This window comes from Labeo rohita, chromosome 6 (assembly GCF_022985175.1).
Source record: "Labeo rohita strain BAU-BD-2019 chromosome 6, IGBB_LRoh.1.0, whole genome shotgun sequence".
Taxonomy (NCBI): domain Eukaryota; kingdom Metazoa; phylum Chordata; class Actinopteri; order Cypriniformes; family Cyprinidae; genus Labeo; species Labeo rohita.
Genome location: NC_066874.1, coordinates 35,499,667 through 35,511,820, shown reverse-complemented (window position 1 = coordinate 35,511,820; position 12,154 = coordinate 35,499,667). Strand labels below are relative to the sequence as shown.

General features: G+C 44.8%; 1 protein-coding gene across 10 annotated transcripts; it reads right to left on the bottom strand.

Moving 5' to 3' along the window:
- Positions 1-1,571: 1,571 nt before the first annotated feature.
- On the bottom strand, positions 1,572-11,970 carry ddx3xb (DEAD-box helicase 3 X-linked b). Of its 10 annotated transcripts, none has more exons than XM_051112563.1 (20): positions 11,659-11,970; positions 10,665-10,713; positions 10,417-10,464; positions 9,868-9,924; positions 9,213-9,407; positions 8,982-9,114; positions 8,725-8,832; positions 8,349-8,448; positions 8,095-8,230; positions 7,907-8,004; positions 7,719-7,817; positions 7,467-7,627; positions 7,132-7,276; positions 6,817-6,961; positions 6,356-6,406; positions 5,708-5,889; positions 5,516-5,633; positions 5,250-5,403; positions 5,025-5,155; positions 1,572-4,879 (listed from the first exon to the last, which is right to left on the bottom strand). In XM_051112563.1, the coding sequence occupies exons 1-20, from the start codon at positions 11,701-11,703 to the stop codon at positions 4,806-4,808; spliced, it is 2,229 nt and encodes a 742-aa protein (XP_050968520.1). In that variant the 5' UTR covers positions 11,704-11,970; the 3' UTR covers positions 1,572-4,805. The 10 variants fall into 10 exon arrangements, with proteins under 10 accessions (XP_050968520.1, XP_050968522.1, XP_050968523.1 ...); XM_051112565.1 differs by having other exon boundaries at positions 5,031-5,155; XM_051112566.1 differs by having other exon boundaries at positions 9,261-9,407.
- Positions 11,971-12,154: the final 184 nt, after the last annotated feature.

Genomic DNA, 12,154 nt, shown 5'->3' with positions numbered 1-12,154 from the left:
TCATTTTTATTGTCATTACATCATATTGTCATAATATGTCAAGAATTGTATAAGGAGGAAAGCAGGTCTAAATCGGTTTAGGGAGACTCCAGGAAAACGCTGAAATGAATTTCGAGTAGAAACACAATGTAAAGGTCATTAAATATTAGAGTGTTAATAATGTGTTTAGACTGAATTCACGATCAAAGACCATCTACAGAAGAAGTATTATTACCTAGTATTAGTATTAGTAATTAGTAAAGTATTAGTAATAGGACATAATTATTAGAACCTATGATATAGCAGACGGTTTTACCATAATACTTCTATACAATGCTATGCAGTAGTTACCCAAATTCATGTACTGTGGTGTCAAAGAATACTATGGTACAAAAAACAAACAAACAAACAAGGCTGATGAAATTCTCGAGATCAAATTCAGCAAGGGCTTTTCAAGTTCAAAATGAGTTTAATATTATAATACACTGGTGCGTGTCTAAACACATTTGTTGGTAGTTTTAGCAGGCGATGTGTGCTGTAGTTTACCTTAGTCGTTCATGAGCTGCAGGTGTTGATCTTAATAAAGTTCGTCTTCATCACGGCACGACACATTTCAGACTAGTTTTCATTGGTTTGTAGGTCAATATTTCACTCTACACAGCATTTTTTGTACTTTGTGTTCTTTGCGCGTAATTTACCGTCCCAAACGACTCGATGCGCGAATGAACTGTCGGAATGATTCAAACGACATCGCGAACCGTTTTGCAAACTGGAATTCACTGAACAGAATCGACTCAAACGAGTGAATCATTCACCAGTCGGACATTGTAGTTTACAAAATTAACACAAACGTAGCTGAAAAGGTGATGGGGACAATTGTCCTGATTTCAGAAATTAAAATTGCCCAACTGACAACTTGAACCATCATCATCATCTTTTTTTTTTCCATTTAAATTTATGATGCCGACGTCATTCACGTGCGTGCGTAGAACAGCGCATGCAAAATCGGCGCGCTTTTCTCACGGAGGTAAGGTGTTTATTTCTTTAAATCAAATGACATCAGTAGAAATATTAACCATAGCCACACATATTTTGTGATGCTTCACAGAATTAGCTAACTGTAACATCTTAACAGCTAGGTATAATTAGCCGATATCCGGTGCAGTTAATGTTATTGTCTGATATTATGATCGTACAGATGGGAACGTACTGCCAGGCCGTGAACGATTTGCCAGTATAAATATAAATATAGCACAACTTAAGGGCCATTATTCAGACAAATACATGGGGCATATGTGGAATGGACTAAAGCAGACGTAAATGCTGTAAATATGTTTTACAAGTGAAAAAGATAAATAATAATAATAATAATAATTGGGCAAGTAAATTAGAACTGGTCACACTAGACTGATCATGCAAAATTTCTTCTGGCATTGTTACTAACAAAATATGTCATTGGCATTAGGGTTTTTGTCTTCAAAAAAAAAAAAAAAAAAAAAAAAAAAAAAAAAAAAAAAAAAAAAAAAAAAAAAAAAGATTATATTTAAACCGCATCGACTTTTTTTTTTTTTTTTTTCAATTCAGTCAAGAGGTGACCCTTAATTTTTTTTATTGGTTACATGTCAAATTTACAGATCAGAATTTGCTCAACCTGTACTTACAGTACATGTACAACTCTGAATGGTATGAATAAAGTCAGCAACACGTCTAGTGTAAAAACCCTGACGACCCAAGAACATTGCTGTAAAAGATTTTAAATGTAAGGAACCATGTATTTGCATAAAAGATCAGATTTCGTCACAAATATGAACGAAGTCCTATAAAATGTTCTTACTTTGTGATTTTAAAATGCAAGACAAGTTAGAAAACTAAAAATCAACAATCAGGAAAAAGGCAATTTCCCCTCTGCTATTGAAACTACATTGTAATCAATCTACCGATCACTGCATTGACTGAGAATATAGTTTTGGAACAACATGAAAGTAAGTAAATGAATTATCCATTAAGGTAATGGCAGGGTTTTAGTTTTCACTCAATTAAGATGTCTGAGCAGTTTCTGTATTTGCAATTTCCAACTTTAATTTGGTAAAATACAATAAACACACATTTCATTTTTCGTGCAGTGCACAGCCTCTAAACTAGTACATAAAGCAAATATTCTAATTCTAAGGGCTCCGGTGATGTTCTTCCACATGATCAGGTCAAATTAAAAGCCTCTCATTTCACGCTTTAAACGCGTCACCCATAACGGTTTCTGTAATTAAGACTGAATCTTCAGCCAAACCTGTCAGAGAACACCACCGCCATAGCCCAATATGCAAATGCAACAATAGAGAATAACCACATGTTTTTTTTTGTTACTTAAGATTGCCGTGTGCCAGACATTCACTGGGGGTACAAATAAAATTAAAAAGGGAAAAAAAAAAAAAAAAAAAAAAAAAAAAAAAAAGAAAATAAATAATCGGAATAACAAACAAACAAAACAAAAACAAAACAAAAAAACTGGAGAATCTGAACACGTTGCACTGATACACATTTACAAAAATATTTCTGTAACTTTTTCCAAACCTTGGCATGGTTGTTTTATCGTTCAAATTTCGGCTGCCAATTCAGAGTTCGATCGATCGGATTGAAACGTTTAGTCAGAGAGACCAATTACAGATGTGGATTTCGGCAGAGTCCAAAATGACCTTAAACATTAAAAAGCTCACACTACCCCGAAAAATATAAATTTCACGCATACGGGTGACATTCAACATTCAAGTGCCAGTGTTTTTGTACTGTCTTTTGGTCAAGTTACTTGAAACTATCACTTTTAGGCTTATAAAAATAAATATTTCTCAAAAATGCTTAATAAATTACACAAACTAGCAGCAAAAGTAGAATCTAGTAATCTGTGCAAATAGCTAAATTCCCCACTGCTAATCCCCCTGGTCCCAAATCAATCCTGGTTAACTATTGGAGAACCCTTCCCCTTTTGTAAACAAGCTGCGTTTTCACAATCTTCACACACAACATTTGGAAGCTTAAGGACATGCACTCAAGACACTTATATAAAACCCTAGATGTGCAATAAAACAACTTTTGTAAAACTTGATGGGCCTAAGTAACACAGAAGGGCCAAAGTAGCACCACTGCTCTCAAGTTACCACAATACTGTCAACGCATCAGCTTCAGGTCACCTTTTCCAAATTCATGTCAAAAGGCACAACACGCTTGAGAGTAAATCTATTGCACTTCAGTTAAACGCAATCCCACCCACCCACCCTCATCGGACGGCCACGCCGCCGCAGTAACATACGAGAAAAGGGCGCACGGGAGCTCGACAGAAGCCCGTCTTTGGCCAGGACGCCACGGAAACCTCCTCCACTACAAACCGACCCGTACGAGTCCGGTTTTCGCCGCAAAACCGCACCCCCGCACCGCGTCTCGTGCGGTTTCCTGTCGCCTACGCCGAATTCTACCGACCCCGGTCCGCCCTGATATCTGGGGGCCGCGAGGGAGCCGTGTCTCGAGAGTAAAGCCGAGGATGTCTTTCGGAATTCAACGCAGCTTGAAAAAGAGAAAAACAAAAACGTGAACGAATCGTACTTGGAACGAACGTAAAAGCCTGCTGCAGAAGTCGGTTTGAAAATCTCCTTGACCAAAAAACAAGAACACTAGCATGCGGATTTCTTCAGAGACGAGCCGGGCTTTCTGGGCCGGTCCGCTCTGACGTCGTGGTCCTAGAGTAGCCATTTGAACTCTTCGCTATGGAAGTTGCCACAAGCCCACCATTAGTCGGCTTCGAGAAAGGATTTCGAAGGAAGAAAACGATATATCCAATTGCCACCTCCAGAACAGTTCAAGGAAGCAAAAAAAAAAAAAAAAAAAAAAAAAAAAAAAAAAAAAACCAACAACTAAAGATTTGAATTCAACACCACTAAACAGCTAGCTTGTGGCACTGAACTAGCTGCCTCAACGGTGCGGTTAACGGAGCGGAGTGGCGGGAGGCAGACGCGGTTCATCACAACAAAGAAATTTAAGATAATATACTGGAATGGCTTGGTTTCTTTCTCAGAAGACTGTCGTCTCTCTTAATAGATACCGGTCCAGGATAGAGTGAGCGAGATCTTTTCCTTCCAACATTCAGTATTTTTAACTCCCTTGCGATAGTTTTACCACACAAGAGAATTCAAGCCAATGGAGAGAGGGGGGGGGGGGGGGGGTGAGGCCTCCGCGACGCCAGCACCGGCGACCCCGTTAAAAATTTCAGTTCAAAATGAGGTTGTGACAGACCATCCCAGACTTTGCCAAGGTTTGATTACATCCAAGCTTAGTTTGTTAGAACCATCCAAACAAATCTTTCGAGGGGGAAGAAAACGAAAAGAAAACAAAAAAAAGGAGAGGGGAAAACAACTGCCAGCCAGACATTTAAAAAGGAGAACAGAAAACAAACAAAACACAGCGAGTCTAAATTTAAAGGCACAGTACATTAACAAACAAATGATTCTCGTTTAGTATAAAGAAATGAGATGTAGTGGAAAACTAGAGTCCAAGAATCTAAAGCAAACTTCTGCCTCCGTTCCCCCTTCAGTACGCTCGAGCACATCACGAGACCGCTTGCCGCTACGGTCGAACCTCCAGATATCCCGGCATCCCCGCGTCCCACGGAGTTCAAGCCTCTCCGGATGTGGTCAGAGAATCACAGCTGGTAATGTACTGCAAAGTTCTTCAAAGCTACACAGGGTATATAGTCTGGCTATGGTACATGTGGTTTCCGTTCAGTGAGTTTGGCATGGTGATCCACTGTCGTCGTGGGGAGTGAAGAGGTGAAGGAACGAGTCTTAGTTTCCCCACCAGTCCACCTGGGAGTAGTTTCCTCCATAGCCGTCACTGTTGTAGAAGTTACCGAAGCCACCTGAGGAACAGAACCAGGAGGTTAGTCACGAGCACTCTGCAACCACGCCGTCACGCAACGGAACTGGAGGAAAAAAAAAAAAAGCAAGTGATAAAAGCCACCGAGGCCTATCCCCCCAATGAGGGCGTTCCTGAGCGAAACCGACCCTTACCACCGCCAAATCCACGGTTGCCACCATGACCGCCGGTGTTGCGGCCGCCGCGACTCCCGAAGCCTCCGCTGCTGGCGTTGTTACTGGTCTGACGGTAGTCTCTGGCACCAAATCCGCCAGAAAACCTGAAAAACACCAAAGCGTTTTAACGGGGTCCCCAGGGGACGAGCTTAACTACCAAAAAAAAAAAAAAAAACCCAAACAAAACGTATGCCTCACCTCTTGGAGCGCCCGCGGCTGCTACTCTTGTGCTGGTGCTCATAGGCCAGGCTCTCCAGCCAGGATGGTACTTCCTGTTTGGCCTCCACCAAGATGTCCAGCAGGTCCTTGGTGATGTTGCCATTCTTGTCATTGAAGAACGACGTGGCAAGACCTGTGACAACCGAACAAAACCAATTTGAATTTGGATGCGTTACGACCTGACGCTAAACAGCAGATAAACGGTCCATTATACACTGCAGCGAGCGTGTCGCCGTCGCAATTACCGAGGTTGCCCACGCGACCGGTACGCCCGATGCGGTGGACGTACTCCTCGATGTCACTCGGCAGGTCGAAGTTAATGACGTGTTTCACGTTGGAGATGTCCAGACCGCGAGCGGCCACCTGCGGAACAAAACGCTTTGAGACTTGCACTGAAATACACCGAAGATTTGACAAGGGAAAGGAGACATACGTACAGCCGTGGCAACCAAGATGGGGCACCTCCCTGAACGGAACTGGTGGAGCGCTTCCTCTCGGTCTCTCTGGGAGCGGTCGCCGTGGATACTGGTGCAGGCGTAACCTTCGCGGTACAGGAAGTCCTCGAGAGCGTCCGCTCCCTTCTTGGTCTCAACGAACACCAAAGTCAAAGAGTCTTTACCTGGCGGACGAGACGAAGACCATCAACAACGGACTTCAGCCGAGGAGTATGGGCTAATGAATGGCAACGTATGACAAACAGGAAGTGACAAGCATTTGGATCTCATAGAAGTGAACTTGCTTCAATTTAAGACTACTGTAGTCGCAGCCATGCTGAACCACCATGTGTTGTCCTGCTGAATTACAGCAGTCTTATGGCTTTACAATTCAACATGGCATCGCTTACATGCCACTTCATGCACAGATCCAACCACTGAAAAGAGAAGCATGACTAATTCCAAAGAAATATCAGGGGAGGGAAAGAAAAGAGAAATAAAGTCCTAACGCCATATGAGAACTAGATCTCATTGGACATGGGAGGGGAGGGGGTTGGAAAAACAAACAAACAATGTTTAAGCAAAATGAAGACGTGAGATGAGACTTGCATTTGTTCCACTTCCGGTGGACGGATAAACGTCTCTACTCACCAGGTTTTTCTACGCTCTCCCCCGTACTGTCCTGAACCTCATTCGGAATAACTGAATAAAATCAGACCTCATGATGAGCTTCAACAAATAGCAGTTTCAGTCTTGATATGCTTTACATGGGTTCAGATGAAGCTCTGCGTTCAGGTGGTGGAGCACGCATGCAATTCACAATTTCCTGTATCTATAGCTAGCTCACTCAATGTTGTATTTCTGGTGTTTACAGAACCGCTTTCAAAATCAATTAACTCTCCCATTGTACTCGACCCCAAAAGACCTCGGACAGCGACTTCAACCTACAGATGAGTTTCGTCCGCTCACAAAAGCCAATTATTTAATCTCCTCGGACGGGACGCATTCTGCGTGAAAAGCCGCCCGCCGTCACGGTCGTACTAAAATTGACCGCAACGACTAAAAATCAAATGAAGGCCGAGTGTTCAGAGGCCATTAACAGGTGCACGTACCTGTGGCGTTGAGCAAGTCGAGAAGGAAGGACCTCTTGTCATTTTCTTCAACCCACACCACCTTCTGGGTGATATTCTCAGAGGTGGATCCAACCCTGCCTACTGCTAAGAAGATGTAGTCCTCCAGGAAGTCACGAGCCAAGATCTAAGGGGGGAGAGAGAAGAGGAGAAAAAAAAAAAAAAAAAAAAAAAAAAAAAAAAAAAAAAAAACAACACACCACTCTTCAGACAAGTCTAATAAACAAGGCAAGCCAGAGCCATCCTGAGGCCATAACACCACCATGCGTCTTAAAGACATCAGCCTGAAACACTCACCTGGATCTCCTTGGGGAAGGTGGCACTGAACATCATGGTCTGGCGAAGCCCTTTGGGCGGCATGGTGTCCTGCTCGACGATACGGCGGATCTGTGGCTCAAAGCCCATGTCCAACATCCTGTCTGCTTCATCCAGCACCAAGTAACTAGTGACAAAAACACACAGCTCACGGTCGAGACACAAAACAGTGGCAACCTAAAACAGGGGCTCATTTAAGCAACCGAAAAGAACCGAAGTGCATAGGTTTGGATTACAACCGGACAGGAACGCAACTGCACATAGCAAACACCACCACGTTCCACAGAGGCAAAAAGTGCCACAGATCATTGACATACTTGCAGTAGTCCAGGCCAATCTTGCCCCTCTCCATCATGTCCACCAGACGACCAGGCGTGGCCACCAGCAGATGGCAGCCTCTCTCCAGATCACGAATCTGCTGGCCAATATCAGCACCTCCATACACCACACAGGGCCGCACATGAGAGCGGTAAGCAAACTAGAAAAGGGGTAAGAAAAGAAAGGTTTAAACGCACTTCAACAGACGGGACGTTCCAATGACACCATGTCCTGGTTAGGTTCTTTATTACCTTTCTGGCCTCGTCGTAGATCTGGAGAGCCAGTTCCCTCGTTGGGGCTAAAACTAGCGAAATGGGATACTGCTTACGGCGGCCATACTTCCCATTTTCCTAAGGACAAGGATGCACCCATTTAAACTACACAACAAAAAGTAGAGAGCCAGTTCTTTATCAGTTGCCGAACTAACAGGAAGTGCTACCTGTGCACTGTTCTTCACAGCCTGAAGTGCCTCTCCTGGTCCATCAGTGTAAATCTGGCTCAGGACTGGCAACAAGAAGGCTGCAGTCTTACCAGAACCTAGTTAAAGTAACAAAGACAACGTCATAAAAGCACTTACCCACAAAAAAAATAAATAAATAAAAAAACACAACTAAGCCGACGTCTCACCTGTCTGTGCGCACGCCATCAGGTCTCTCTTAGACTTGATGATGGGAATTGCATGCTTCTGCACGGGAGTGGGCCGTGTGTAGCGGCTCAGAGTTATATTACCCATAACGATCTCTCCCATATCTACATCATGGAACTGTAGTACAAAAAAACCCCAAAAAAACACTGAATTTAAACAAACAAAAAAAAAAAAAAAAAAAAAAAAAAAAAAAAAAACATTTATTTGAAAGTCAGCTGCTTGATTGGGGACTCACACTCTCAATGTGTTGTGGACAGTTGTGGCCTGTGGCTTCAACAGGAATGTCATCGTATTTTTCAAAGTTAATCCCTGTGTTGCTTCCAGAGAACAGCTCACTGCAAGAAAACAGGGAGAGAAAAAAAAAAAAAAAAAAAAAGTGTCAAACACAACACCACTTTGGTTTAAAAAACACATGCAACCAACAGGCCATCATGATTGCATTTATGAGATTAGCACCTGTGAATGACACCACGTCATAACTACGTCAGTCTGTTGCTCTTCACTTATGAACTTATTTAAAAAAAAAAAAAAAAAAAAAAAAAAGGACAGGGAAGCAGCAACACCTTCACAGGAACCTAAAAGCAGCGTCATGTCCAAACTGCAACACTCACTGTTCCAGACGCTCATTGGGAGGCAACGGTTTGGACCAATCTTCATCATCTCTAGAGTCCTCCACCCATCGGCTGTTCCCGCCGCCGCCAAAACCGCCACGCTCGTACCTGCCAAACACAACACTGCTTTAGCCAAATCCAGGACTTACAGAGACTTCCATCAAGTTAAAGTTCATTCTATAAGGAGACAACGCAAGCAAAAATAAATAAATAAATACATAAAAAAAAAAAAAAAAAAAAAAGAAAACAACGCTCACCGGCCCCTGGATGAAGACCCACGGTCATTGAAGAAAGACGATTTGCCTCTGTCAGAGCGGCCGCCGAAGCTGTTGTAGGCATTGTCTTTTGGGGCATTCCACCCACCGCCATCTTTGTTGTCATAACCGAACCCTAATAAAGAGAGGCGGTTACTGTCAAAAAGCAGCAATGCAAGTCCTGTGGTCGAACAGCAAAGCAAGCTTTCTCAGACATCTGGTGAAGACACCTGCCTGCGCTCTGCATTGGCTGGATGGGGTTGTAGGAGCCGCCGGTTTTACCTCTGTAGCCACCTCTTCCGCCGCGGTCGTTGCGAATCGGGCCGCGGCCGCCGAAGCCGTTGCCCCCGTTCATGCGGGTGTCGCGGCCGTCGTGGTAGCCGTTCACGAAGCCGTTGCTGCGTCCGTTATCCCATCCTCCGGGAGAATCTGTGCGAAAGAGCGCGAGGACAGGGTTATTTAACACACGTGTGCTAGAAACGTTCAATCGGTCGTGACATGAAGCTGAGCTTTCTGGGGAATGGATCGCCAAAAGCAAAGCAGTTAGTCAAGTGGGGCGTGGATTTGCACTTTTCGGCCCTAGTTAGGTGGTCTGCAACCGGCCCTCGACTTGACCGACTACGCTGACGTTGCAGAGGATTAAAGTAAGTGCAGACAAGGGAGCATCTACTACAAATGTGTCCCCCTCATCTGAGTGGGGTCTTTGAACAAAAGTGATCTTTAAAGCCTGTGGACGACATTTTCAATCTTGTATTGGAAACACATGCGGCCAAAATAACCTGTTACGATTCCAAGTGTGTGCTGAGAATTAATCGTGGAATCATGCACATTTGAGGACTTTCCCCTCAAAGTCTCTCTCTAGCCAAAGGCTGTCATAATAGAAACTTACAGCTCCTTCCTGGTGCCACTGAGTAACCGCTCTGTCTACCAGAGGAATAAGCTCCTGCTAAAAGAAAAAACGTATAGTCAGGAGGGCGCTGGGCCAAACAGCCTCGTCACAAGGATAAGACTAATGATCACGGAGCATCTCGACGGAAACCTAAACTGCCACGGCCAGTACGGTTCAGACAAGCCCTGGGTGAATTTTAGACGCACATTTTTGTGTTATTATTTTTTGGCATGCCAGCGTACCGATCACTTGTGTCATTGGACAAAAGATGGAGGGGGGACAAAATGACCAAAATGCCAGTGGAAAACCACTCGATTTTGGGTCAGGATGCGTACTGAACAACAGCGCGGCGACATGCACACGGGAGCGGCACATCAAGCGCAGTAGTGCACCGGCACCCGGACGGAAGCGAGCGACGTCCTACAGACATGCGGAGCCACAAACACAAACAGCACTGCGGCTTTAAGTCAGACAATTACGGTCTTCCACGGCACTGGAGTTTCAGGGCTAGCCAGACAAGTCAAGAAGATGAAGAAGAAGTGTACGTACCATTTTTGGAAGCTTCTTTGTTCCTTAAATGAGGTGGAATGTAACGCCCTGGTGAAGGACAGACTCTGTTAGCACGCCAAACACAACAGACAGAGCACAGCTCACCATTAAACAAGATGTCAGGAAAAGGTCTGGGGTGCGTTTCCCAAAAGTCACCAGTTAGGGTTCGACAGAACTTGCGATCACCGTTAGCCCAGGACGCTTTTGGGACACGCACCTGTGAACTGGACTAAGAAACAGATACTCACTTCCAGTGACTCCTTGAACGTCAGCGGAGTTCAAGTCTAGGGCAGCGAGCTGAAAGAGAAACCAGATCTGTTGGACAGAGTTGATGTGATGGAGGGCAGAAAAACCTTAAAAAGCTGAACGGGGGTCAGTGTGAGCAGGAAAAACGGCTTCCACCGGAGGGCGAGAGCGAGCACATTCGGCAGCTGCTGTAGTTTGTTGAAAAAGGACACTGAGATCATAAACAACTTTATTCAAGCCAACAATAGAACATCTACCTTAAAACCTGTGAAATCACGCACACGCTTCCTGCAAATTAAGCCGCAAACGGATTTAAACAAACACAAAGCTACGCTGATGAATACCGCGACAAATGAAATAAAATCAAAACTTGAGCCAAAAGGACGGAATAAAAGCCACGTATCACGAAATGAGCTCGAATGAACATTCACAGCGCGTGTCGACGCGAACCGAACACTCACATTCGCCGGATCTTTTATTTTGACTCGTTAAATGACGCTACATATATATATATATATATTTGTATATATTCATGTCCGTGCGGAATCATCCAACGCTCACCAATGAAACCGCGTTATTGAGAAGTGGAAGGCCAACAAATGGGCCCTACAAAAATAAAGAGCCGGCGAGACAAAAGGGCCCGAAGAACCTCGACACCAGGCCATAAATCCACCGGCTGAAAGTTTTCCTGCTCGATCGCGATGCCTTTATTTGTGCTGTGCGTCGGAACGAGGTCTCGCCAGCCGCCTGTGAACTACGCTTAAATCCGCACCTGAAAACCCGCCACAGCCCGTTTGTTAAAGCGTCCCGTGAACGCTGCGCTAAACGCAGCCGCGTGTGACAAACAAACGCGCCGCAGCTCCGCCATCATCCCCATCATCCGCTCCATCTACAGCAGCACCTCCATCTTAAACACGCAGCGCCGCTTTACAACTTCATCCACCCGCCGGCTGAACCCAAAACGGCCCCAAAACCCCGCTGTCGAACCCGGCTTACCTGCTGGTCTAGACCGTGCACATTTTCGACGGCCACATGACTCATAACTAACGGGTGATGAGGGTTGATGTCGCGCACAAACGGGTTTCTTTGTTTGCCGGTATGTCGCTCGTGCTCGCTGCCGTGTCCTGTGATTCCCGTCGAAGCCGGTCGGTGAGACGCGTAACTCTGAACAAAGGAAAGAAAAACGGATCCCTCCGAGACACAGACGTTGCTTTAAAATGAACGGTTTCGCTGTTGATATGCTTCTGTGTGTCTGAAGAAGACTTCGCGTCGACGATAGTCGGAACTCGAGCTGCGCGTCTTTCTCAATCTGAGGGTGAAATAAGAGCGCAGCGGAAACCGCGTCATTTTATTGGACGACACAAGTCACCGCGTGACGCATTCACGCGAGACTTGAGGAGCGACGCCACACGGAGCTGTTTACACCAGTGGATGTGGCCTAGTTGGGATGGCTTGTGATTTACGGTTTCTCCGTCGGTCATTTAATGCCGCC

Excerpts from the sequence above, each read along its gene's own strand:
- ddx3xb (XM_051112563.1), bottom strand. The coding sequence starts at position 11,703 with ATGAGTCATGTGGCCGTCGAAAATGTGCACGGTCTAGACCAGCAG. Across the intron at positions 8,231-8,348 it reads GTCCACAACACATTGAGAGT|TTCCATGATGTAGATATGGG; the intron begins GTGAGTCCCCAA and ends TTTGTACTACAG. Across the intron at positions 4,880-5,024 it reads TGGATTTGGCGGTGGTAAGG|GTGGCTTCGGTAACTTCTAC; the intron begins GTCGGTTTCGCT and ends TCTGTTCCTCAG.